We start from the raw sequence: 11,455 nt of genomic DNA, 5'->3' as shown, positions 1-11,455 counted from the left end.
AATCATTTGTATAGAGAGGGACCAGGAAATCTGGTCACGGTGCGGACACAGTGGACGCATAAAAGACACATTTTAATACCACGGGGAGACGCAGTAAACTGTGATCAGATCCATCTTTATCAAATCACAAAAACCACATGATGGTGCCAGGTGTAACCAGGGCTAGAAGGACAATGAAGAGTGTGGCCAAATCAACAGGGTCACCTTGTATCTTTAAGGAAGAGATTTTATTGAATTACTTCATCACAAGCACACAGTCCTCAGTGTTATTTTGCATTCAATGAGTAATCATCATTGATCATTCATAATGAAATCATATCTCCATCTTGCCCACATCTGTTATGTATCATCGAAACCACTATTTGTACTGCATTCTGTTTGATGTTCAGTACTTACTAGACTAATCTACTGTACACATTCTAGATTATTATAGAATGCATGGCTCTGATAAATAGTATACATTTTCAAGACCATTATTCTCACATGCAAGTATTATATGCATTTTCATGGTTGTTGTCACATTGCCACTTCGGATTATTATGCTCTACTATAGATCAAGGTGGCGTAGGTTCTACTCACAATACAGGTAAATGCTCAATAGGAGTGTGTGGACGCATTGAGTTATTGAGCTTAGTTTGGCAGATTTCTGGGGAGTCTCTGAGGCTACAATCTGTTAGCCTTCCATTTGGGACTTACATTATATTAGCCTCCTGATCAACAACATTTGATTACTATGCTTTAGTTCAGCCAGTATCCACAATTCCCCATTGCACATAGCCTCCATTAAAAATGAAGTAAACAGGACAAGCTCATACAATGAGGATGAATGAATAATACAAATGTTTAAACTGTCAACAATTCAGCAATGCAAAATAGACTTGATCTTGAGGTGACAACAGCCAATACTTCTGATCCAACATGTAACGGCAACGACAGTCTCTTAAGAGTCTGTCAAGAGCCAGGCAAACCAAACTGCTCCAAATGATTCCACTGTAGTCACCACCGATAGCCGTTGTCCTAGTGGAAAGGTCCCATTCCCAAGTTCCCTCTTCGTTCTCCACTCATCTCAATGTCAGTTTGCCACCACCAACACCATCACTCTGGCAGTGGTAGTCTCTCGTGACTGTTAGCATAAGCACATCTGAGATTTGGTTCTGGCTTGTGAGATTATGGTAGTGGTTGAACACAATGGCAGTAAAACACTTAAAAGTTCAAATCCATTTCCCATTATCTCAATGTCACCCGCTAGTTTCTAATGGCATGGTTTTAATTGTGTTATATGCAAGAGCCCCTCTGTAGCACCAGGGAGTGTATGCTAGGTGGTTCGGACCCAGCAAATAGGCACCCAGTGAACCTCCGTCTCAACCCTCTGCAAGATATCCCGGAGTTCTACACAGGCACTGGCCAAGTCCTCCTTCACTAGTACCCGGTCCACCAGGTGGCCGTAGCGCTCGTCCATCAGCACGGCCGACTGCCTCATTTCCTGAAGGTCCTCCTCCTAACCATGGGGCAGAGAGAGTGGAGAGAGAGATTCAGGACTATCAGATGTTTTAAAAGCATTGGTTTTACTGTAGCTACATACCTATGTATTATCAATAGGATGTGACTGCTATCCATACGAGGTTTGGTGTGTCCATAGGGTGAGTTTGACTTAAAGGTGTGGGTTGTCTATAGCATTGGTGTATTGATAGGGTGAATGTGTTTGTTTTTAAATGGATATTATGTAGTGTGTCTGGGGAAAAGGTTATGCCTATGTGTGTGGCTATGTATGTGGTTTTTCCTGGTTATGCAACCTGATCAAGAAAAAACTCCTGTGTGTGTGTGTGTGTGTGTGTGTGTGTGTGTGTGTGTGTGTGTGTGTGTGTGTGTGTGTGTGTGTGTGTGTGTGTGTGTGTGGGTGTGTGTGTGTGTGTGTGACTCACAGTGATGCCTACACTGAGTGACGAAGAGGAGCCGTGACGTTTGCAGTGACTCTCATGGATACGAGGCTTCACAAATATGACATAAGGCTTAAACTCAGCTGTCCATAGGATCTTCAGTGCCTGATGGAGAACAGAACACCTTACTCATCATGATCGTCATCCTGGACGGCACAATATACATGGCTCGGGTTAACCTCAAATGGTTTACACAGAAATAGCAGAAGACACATGCATGTTATGCCATAGTCACAAACTTTAGTTACATAACGTATAAACACCGCAAGTAATAGTTTTGTTTTTTATTCAGTTGATTGTGTACATGTCACTGTACTTACAATATTGATGTCAATCTGTTGGTTGAGATCAGTAGAGGAGGGTGGAGTAAGGAAAAGGGGAGGACCGTTCCATTCCAGCCATTACAATGAGCCCATCGTCCCCCTTTTTCCCCTCCACTGGCTGAGATACATACATACCTCTGGTTGTACATCCACCAAGCAAATCTTATTTTGATCCAGCACACTGCGGATGGCCTCCAGACTGGTGCCATAGAAGTTATCCTTGTACTCCCCATACTCTATAAAACTGAACAAACAAAACATAGCCTAACACAATGCAGTAGAAACAACATTTCTTTATTATTGATAAATACTAAGGGCTCTATTCAATCTGTATCGCTGCGCTACAGATTCCGCAATAGAAATGTTAAGGTCATTTCCAATTGAGCCGGCATATGCAGGTCTTACCGTGAATGCAGTCTCAGCTATTGCGGGAACATTGCCTTTCAATTTCAATCGGGATTCAACGCTGAACTTCCACAGATTGAATTGAGCCTTATATCTATCTTCACAACTTTCCTTTATTTTTTTATTAGCTAATCTATATAATGTTAGAAGTATGAACTAACATGTTGCTCTGAATGTCGGCCTCAAAGGCCTGTTTAGTGATGAAGTTGTACTCCACTCCCTCCCTCTCGTGACTCTTCTTGGCTCTAGTGGTGTCTAGGGTGGAAAGGAAATTCACAGATACAATACCAAGAATAACATGGACACAATGCCACTTACTCTGTCTGTGTGTGTGTGTGTGTGTGTGTGTGTGTGTGTGTGTGTGTGTGTGTGTGTGTGTGTGTGTGTGTGTGTGTGTGTGTGTGTGTGTGTGTGTGTGTGTGTGTGTGTGGGTGTGTGTGTGTGTGTGTGGGAAATAGTCACTTGGGTGTGTGTGTGTGTGTGTGTGTGTGTGTGTGTGTGTGTGAATAAAGTAACTTGGGTGTGTGTGTGTGGGGCTGTGTGTGAAATAAAGTCACTTGTGTGTGTGTGTGAAATAAAGTCACTTGGGTGTGTGTGTGTGTGTGTGTGTGTCTGTGTGTGAAATAAAGTCACTTGGGTGTGTGTGTGTGTGTGTGTGTGTGTGTGTGTGTGTGTGTGTGTGTGTATGAGAAATAAAGTCACTTGGGTGTGTGTGTGTGTGTGTCTGTGTGTGAAATAAAGTCACTTGGGTGTGTGTGTGTGTGTGTGTGTGTGTGTGTGATAAAGTCACTGTGTGTGTGTGTGTGTGTGTGTGTGTGTGTGTGTGTGTGTGTGTGTGTGTGTGTGTGTGTGTGTGTGTGTGTGAGAGACTCACGTGGTACAGCCACACCAAAGTGGCAGGGATTCTCAGCGATCACCGTCTGTTTGAGCTCATTAATTCTGGCCCCAAGGGAACCTGTGGCCAGACACACAAGGATAGAACACCTTGTTACCAACCGTCTGAACACTTGTCGTCAACTCTACATTACATAGGCATACATGTTTATAGTGCAGGTCGGTAGAGGCCAGTCCAGGTAGAAAGGACCTCCCTTGTAAATGAGACTCTCATGAAACAGGACTACCTTTCTAAATGTCTCTATAAGGGAGTGTGATAATGTCAGTAGCGGTCGGTGCCGTTTAAGATGAGGGAGGACGATTATTGTTTTATGAGCATGGCCTTATTTCTATTACAGCATATTGGATAACTGTCATTCATATTCCATTCACCCAGTTCAAAGTAACATCGATATGTTTAGGCTACTACATGATACTCTAATTTTCCCTATACCCATCATGAGGTTGCTAAAAACTAGCCTATGAATGAAAGCTTACAACGTAGGTGCAGAGGTCGAGAGAAAAATGTGAGTAACAGAGATATATTCAATACCGCTTTGCACACTCTTGCCTGTATCTAACTGATCTAGGGTGTAGAAATTTGTCCAACAGCTGCAAACGAGAGTTTCTATTGGACAAATTCAGGTATGTTTATCCCCGTTTGATTCTGTTCTAGGAAAGTTTTTCAACAGAATCAGCTGAAGGAATAGACCCCTGATCACACACAAACACCGTTCACTTTCATAGCAGCCACGTACAAACAGCATGATCACATAATTCCTTTTCGCATCTACGTGCTCTCCTCCTTTTCACCTTTTCCCTTCGCTTGTGAACTTCAGTGCACAACAAATCAGCTGTCTGTGACCAGGCGAAAACACTTTTCCAAGCCAAACCTTCATATCATAACCGCTAACCGCTACACACAGCCTACATCATTGTCACCATATTCACTAATGTCATAGTCAACATAGCTACTAGAACTATCGCATTAGTAAACCCGCTACCATCATGCAGTACAGTGTACAGTCAAATGCTTACCTTGACTTGGAAAGTTCCAGTGTTGGATAGCCATAACCAGCTAGCTAACATAGCATCCCTCTCTCTTTGAGCCGGGTGTTTGAGTAGGCTAAACTAGCTAGCTGCATATGCAAGCTAAGTGAAAGTGAAAAAAAATACGACATCGCTCTCTCTTTCGCTCTCTCGCTTCTCGTTCATTTTTGAAGAGTTCAAAACTGTTCAACTATTGTCTTTCTCTCTCTTTGAGTGAACTACTCACCACATTTTATGAACTGCAGCAGCTAGCTAGCTGTAGCTTATGCTTTCAGTACTGATCCTGTGATTGTGTGGACAACATATCAGTTCATGCTGCAAGAGCTCTGATAAGTTGGAAGATGTCCTCTGGCAGGTGTGATAATTACTGTGTAAGTCTATGGAAGGGGGTGAGAACAATGAGCCTCCTAGGTTTTGTATTGAAGTCAATGTACCCAGAGGAGGACGGAAACTAGCAGTCCTCCGGCTACACCATGGTGCTACACTACAGAGTGCTGTTTAGGCTACTGTAGACCTTCATTGCAAAACTGTGTGTTTTAATAAATTATTTGGTGATATTTGAATATTTTTAGTATAGTTTTATCTAAAGAGGATAACTTTTGTAATGTTTCACTATTTTCATTTTTATGAAATTCACTGAGGAGGATGGTCCTCCCCTTCCTACTCTGAGGAGCCTCCACTGGTTAATGTAAATTTTTGATCAATTGTTGTAGATATTAATAACGCTTTCAATGACAAGCACACGCAATTCAACCGATCAGCTAAGGTTCCTCACTAAAACAATGGCAGTGTATACTCAGTACCAGTCAAAAGTTTGGACACACCTACTCATTCCAGGGTTTTTCTTTATTTTTACTATTTTCTACATTGTAGAACAATAGTGAAGACATCAAAACTATGAAATAACACGTATGGACTCATGTAGTAACCAAAAAAGTGTTAAACAAATCAAAATATATTTTATATTTGCGATTCTTCAAAGTAGCCACTCTTTGCCTTGATGACAGCTTTGCATACTCTTGGCATTATCTCAACCAGCTTCATGAGGTAGTCACCTGGAATGCATTTCAATTAACAAATGTGCCTTGTTAAAAGTTAATTTGTGGAATTTCTTTCCCTCTTAATGTGTTTGAGCCAATCAGTTGAGTTGTGGCAAGGTAGGGGTTGGTATACAGAAGATAACCCTATTTGGTAAAAGACCAAGTCTATATTATGGCAAGAACAGCTCAAATAAGCAAAAAGAAATGACAGTCCATCATTACTTTAAGACATGAAGGTCAGTCAATCTTCAAGTGCAGTTGTAAAAACCATCAAGCGCTATGATGAAACTGGCTCTCATGAGGACCACCACAGGAAAGGAAGACCCAGAGTTACCTCTGCTGCAAAGGATAAGTTCATTAGAGTTAACTTCACCTCAGACTGCAGGCCAAATAAATGCTTCACAGAGTTCAAGTAACAGACACATCTCAACATCAACTGTTCAGAGGAGACTGCGTGAATCAGGCTTTTATGGTCGAATTGCTGCAAAGAAACACGAGCAATGGACATTAGACCGGTGGAAATCTGTCCTTTGGTCTGATGAGTCCAAATTTGAGATTTTTGGTTCCAACCGCCGTGTCTTTGTGAGACGCAGAGTAGGTAAACGGATGATCTCCGCATGTGTGGTTCCCACCGTGAAGCATGGAGGAGGAGGTGTGATGGTGCTTTGCTGGTGACACTGTCATGATTTTTTTTAAATTCAAGTGTTAACCACCTTACCACACTTAACCAGCATGGCTACCACAACATTCTGCAGTGATATGCCATCCCATCTGTTTTGCACTTAGTGGGACTATAATTTGTTTTTCAACAGGACAGTGACCCAAAACACATCTCCTGGCTGTGTAAGGGCTATTTGACCAAGAAGGAGAGTGATGGAGTGCTGCATCAGATGACCTGGCCTCCACAATCACCTGACCTCAACCCAATTGAGATGGTTTGGGATGAGTTGGACTGCAGAGTGAAGGAAAAGCAGCCAACAAGTGCTCAGCATATGTGATAACTCCTTCAAGACAGTTGGAAAAGCATTCCTCATGAAGCTGAAGCTGAGAGAATGCCAAGATTGTGCAAAAAACTGTCATCAAGGCAAAAGCCTTCCCTGTAGCTCAGTTGGTAGAGCATGGTGTTTGCAACGCCAGGGTTGTGGGTTCGATTCCCACGGGGGGCCAGCACAGAAAAAAAAAGGTATGAAATGTATGCATTCACTACTGTAAGTCGCTCTGGATAAGAACGTCTGCTAAATGACTAAAATGTAAAAGGGTGGCTACTTTGAAAAATATAAAATATATTTTGATTTGTTTAACACTTTTTTGGTTAATACATGATTCCATATGTGTTACTTCATAGTTTTGATGTCTTCACTATTATTCTACAATGTAGAAAATAGTAAAAAAATTAAGAAAAACCCTTGAATGAGTAGGTGTGTCCAAACTTTTGACTGGTACTGTATATATAGAAAGTATATGTTTAACACAACTAGCTACCATTATGGGTTGGTAAATTCTGAAATCCTAAATCTCATACCTGTAGTTCAATATATCCCAAGACCATAGTCAGCTTGACACTAATAATCTACAGAGCCCTCATGTCCTTTACCTATCAGCACCACTAGGCGAGGCCTCTCGCTGGGGCGGGGCTGGTAGCGTGTCACTTCCTCATAGATTAGGAAGTCCAGCATGGCCGAGTCTGGAGTGCGAGGCTCTCCCGTGGACCCCTGTCGATATTTTCTACTCAGACAGAAACTTCTGCGTAGACCAGCTGAGGTAACAGTCACACGAAAAGACAGACAAATATGAATGACAGACAGATACAAAACGCAAGAAAGAGCACTTAACACTTTAGTCTGGGTGCCTAAAATGAACACTTAAACCTTTTTGCTGGGTACCTGACTGTTTTTTAAATTAAATAACATAACATTGATGATTCATAATTTGCAAAAGCAGAGACAAAATAGCACTCAGGCTAACTTCACAGTATAATTTAGAGAGAAGTTTATTTTCAGAAAAGGCTTCCAATCACAAAACGTTAGTTGCCTGATCAAAGGGCTCCAGATAAAATGATCAATTTCACTCTCCCCCAAAAAATTTATGGAAGGAAAAAGCAACATAACACAACACTACGACGTGAATAAAAGTCTGTAACGGTACCTGAGTAAAAATCCCAGGAAAAAGCATGGCCACAGGAAGCAGGGGTCGCTTTACTCTTATTGGGAAAAACTACAACTAGCATTAGACCACTACTCAACCAGCCCCAGTGTCTGATATGGTGCAGGAAAAGAGCAGATCAGCTTGGTTGAGTTAGCCATGAGTCCAACGCAAGGCCTCTTTAAAGGCAAGCACCAATAGACAAAAACACAAGCACCTATAGCTTATTAAAGTATAAAATAAAGGAAGCACTCTCTGTACACTATAGCGTTTAAAGAAAGCTGCTCCTCTGCACAGTGAGGCGCAAACGCTGAGCACCACAAAAGTTCACAGCAATGGCGCTCAACAAAAGGCCACAGAGCATACTGAAAGTAGACAAGAAGCACACAATGCTAATAGCACTAACACATTGCTAACAGTTGGTTGAATTGGATGTGGATTTTTCCCCATAGGAGCACAACTTCATTTCAACCAACCACAATTGAAACGGAATTGACCCAACTCTGTTCAAGAAATCAAAAAGGAGGTGGCAAAAGTGTTCAGCAGCATTAAGCCATAGTAAGACACTTCTAACATAGTATGAAAGGTGCATCCTGTATTAGCAGTTAGCAAAGCAGTAGAGATACTAGCTAGAAAGGTGGATGTGGGTTTGAGGACCGGGGAGTGCAGCAGATTTGTCATATAGGCCACGTTCGAGGCCTACCCACATTGCAGGTAACCACTTCAATATGATAATGTAATCTGATGCACGACTGCAATGGATATGATGTAGTATTCAATCATTGGTTAATGTGTGCAGTGTGACTGCTTTGCAGGCGGTCTGGAACATGGCCATAGTCACAAGGAAGGGAAAGGTCAAGGTAAAGGAGATGTGGTGTGATGGAGATCTTGTAAACCTTCACTTAAACTCTCAAAAAGGGACTAGAGCTACATAGTAAAGACCTCATAAGGGTAAATAATGGTGTCATAATGCATTAATTTGAACAAAATTTGTTTCAAAAGCCCACGTCAACCTTTCAGTGAATGGATTAGCTTAGCCGCGAGGTTAGGTAAAGCTTAGCTTTACCGTCGGGGCTAAAATGAAGCGTGTTGGCGAGTGGAGCTTAGTCCGTGATGCCCTCACCTATGTCTTGTCCGCTCTGAGAGCCCTCACTGTCACAGTCTGCTGTAGGGAGGCAAGCAGGGAGAGAAGACCGGGTGAGAGGGGGAGGGTAAGGAGGGAAGGGCAGTGTGAACTGTGGAGGTTTCTGAAGAGTCCAGGAGGGGAGTTAGGGTGGTAAAGCAAAGCAGGCAGGTGTGTTACAAGTATTGGGTCAAGGAAGGTAGGGTACGTAAGCAAAGAAAATAACATTCGACAAGTGTCTGTATGTGTGTGAGTGCTCTCTCCACCTACCTCTTTCAGCCAGATCATCTGAGGTGAGCAGTAAGGGGGGGGGGGGGGGAAATCAACACAACTCAAACAGGCAGTGCCCACATGATGTCATGCATTTTTGTCAAGGTACAGATAACATTAGAGTATATCAAAATCTAAGACCTCCCAGTCAATACTCAGACAGATAAAGATATAAGAAAGGACAGTTATGTTACTCTTTGTTTGCCTACAGATTTGTTGTCATATTTGCTTCCGAATTGGATAAAAGGATTAACCATTGGAGGATCATTCTAAAATCCCTCCTGTCTTTTGATATCCTTTATCTTTCTTTCTCTTTCTCTACATAAAGTATAACAATTTCTAGAATGCAAATAATACAATGCAGACAAAACAGTTTTTTTTTTTTTTACTAATGGTGTAAAATACACTGCTCAAAAAAATAAAGGGAACACTTAAACAACACAATGTAACTCCAAGTCAATCACACTTCTGTGAAATCAAACTGTCCACTTAGGAAGCAACACTGATTGACAATACATTTCACATGCTGTTCTGCAAATGGAATAGACAACAGGTGGAAATTATAGGCAATTATTAAGACACCCCCAATAAAGGAGTGGTTCTGCAGGTGGGGACCACAGACCACTTACATTTACATTTACATTTAAGTCATTTAGCAGACGCTCTTATCCAGAGCGACTTACAAATTGGTGCATTCACCTTATAATATCCAGTGGAACAACCACTTTACAATAGTGCATCTAAATCTTTTATGGGAACTTCTCAGTTCCCATGCTTCCTGGCTGATGTTTTGGTCACTTTTGAATGCTGGCGGTGCTTTCACTCTAGTGGTAGCATGAGACGGAGTCTACAACCCACACAAGTGGCTCAGGTAGTGCAGCTCATCCAGGATGGCACATCAATGCGAGCTGTGGCAAGAAGGTTTGCTGTGTCTGTCAGCGTAGTGTCCAGAGCATGGAGGCGCTGCCAGGAGACAGGCCAGTACATCAGAAGACGTGGAGGAGGCCGTAGGAGGGCAACAACCCAGCAGCAGGACCGCTACCTCTGCCTTTGTGCAAGGAGGAGCAGGAGAAGCACTGCCAGAGCCCTGCAAAATGACCTCCAGCAGGCCACAAATGTGCATGTGTCTGCTCAAACGGTCAGAAACAGACTCCATGAGGGTGGTATGAGGGCCTGACGTCCACAGGTGGGGGTTGTGCTTACAGCCCAACACCGTGCAGGACGTTTGGCATTTGCCAGAGAACACCAAGATTGGCAAATTCGCCACTGGCGCCCTGTGCTCTTCACAGATGAAAGCAGGTTCACACTGAGCACGTGACAGACGTGACAGAGTCTGGAGATGCCGTGGAGAACGTTCTGCTGACTGCAACATCCTCCAGCATGACCGGTTTGGCGGTGGGTCAGTCATGGTGTGGGGTGGCATTTCTTTGGGGGATCCTCAGACCCCTTGTGAGACCATATGCTGGTGCAGTTGGCCCTGGGTTCCTCCTAATGCAAGACAATGCTAGACCTCATGTGGCTGGAGTGTGTCAGCAGTTCCTGCAAGAGGAAGGCATTGATGCTATGGACTGGCCCGCCCGTTCCCCAGACCTGAATCCAATTGAGCACATCTGGGACATCATGTCTCGCTCCATCCACCAACGCCACGTTGCACCACAGACTGTCCAGGAGTTGGCGGATGCTTTAGTCCAGGTCTGGGAGGAGATCCCTCAGGAGACCATCCGCCACCTCATCAGGAGCATGCCCAGGCATTGTAGGGAGGTCATACAGGCACGTGGAGGCCACACACACTACTGAGCCTCATTTTGACTTGTTTTAAGGACATTACATCAAAGTTGGATCAGCCTGTAGTGTGGTTTTCCACTTTAATTTTGAGTGTGACTCCAAATCCAGACCTCCATGGGTTGATAAATTGGATATTTATTGATTATTTTTGTGTGATTTTGTTGTCAGCACATTCAACTATGTAAAGAAAAAAGTATTTAATAAGATTATTTATTTTATTCAGATCTATGATATGTTGTTTAAGTGTTCCCTTTATTTTTTTGAGCAGTATATAAGTGATCATTGGGAATCAGTGTATTGAGAGAACTTACATGTGGGTGTTTTCGGTGACACAGGCGCCTGGTAAGTACCCATCTTTATTCTGTATTTAAGACGCCTGGGAGAGGTGTAGATGGGATAAAAATCCCTCAAAGTTAAAGTAGACTCAGCAATTTGACATCGTCATACACAGCGAGGTGACTTCCAGCTTACAGAAAATCAACAATAACAAAATTCTAATCTCCCAAG

General features: G+C 42.8%; 1 protein-coding gene across 1 annotated transcript in view; it reads right to left on the bottom strand.

The window, feature by feature from the left end:
- Positions 1–217: 217 nt before the first annotated feature.
- The window catches only part of mpp3b (MAGUK p55 scaffold protein 3b), a 31,297-nt gene continuing 20,059 nt past the window's right edge, over positions 218–11,455 (bottom strand). The window contains exons 11-19 of the mRNA XM_014158647.3: positions 11,260–11,324; positions 9,164–9,181; positions 8,894–8,935; positions 7,223–7,384; positions 3,540–3,620; positions 2,827–2,920; positions 2,396–2,504; positions 1,923–2,042; positions 218–1,498 (exon numbers count right to left, since the gene is read on the bottom strand). Of these exons, the coding sequence (XP_014014122.1) occupies positions 1,316–1,498; positions 1,923–2,042; positions 2,396–2,504; positions 2,827–2,920; positions 3,540–3,620; positions 7,223–7,384; positions 8,894–8,935; positions 9,164–9,181; positions 11,260–11,324 (874 nt within the window). The 3' untranslated portion in view covers positions 218–1,315. The remainder of the gene's footprint in view (positions 1,499–1,922; positions 2,043–2,395; positions 2,505–2,826; positions 2,921–3,539; positions 3,621–7,222; positions 7,385–8,893; positions 8,936–9,163; positions 9,182–11,259; positions 11,325–11,455) is intronic.

Source organism: Salmo salar, chromosome 19 (genome assembly GCF_965601325.2).
Source record: "Salmo salar chromosome 19, fSalSal1, whole genome shotgun sequence".
In the NCBI taxonomy this organism is placed as follows: domain Eukaryota; kingdom Metazoa; phylum Chordata; class Actinopteri; order Salmoniformes; family Salmonidae; genus Salmo; species Salmo salar.
The sequence above is the reverse complement of the archived record's forward strand: the minus strand, read 5'-3'. Positions and strand labels throughout refer to the sequence as shown.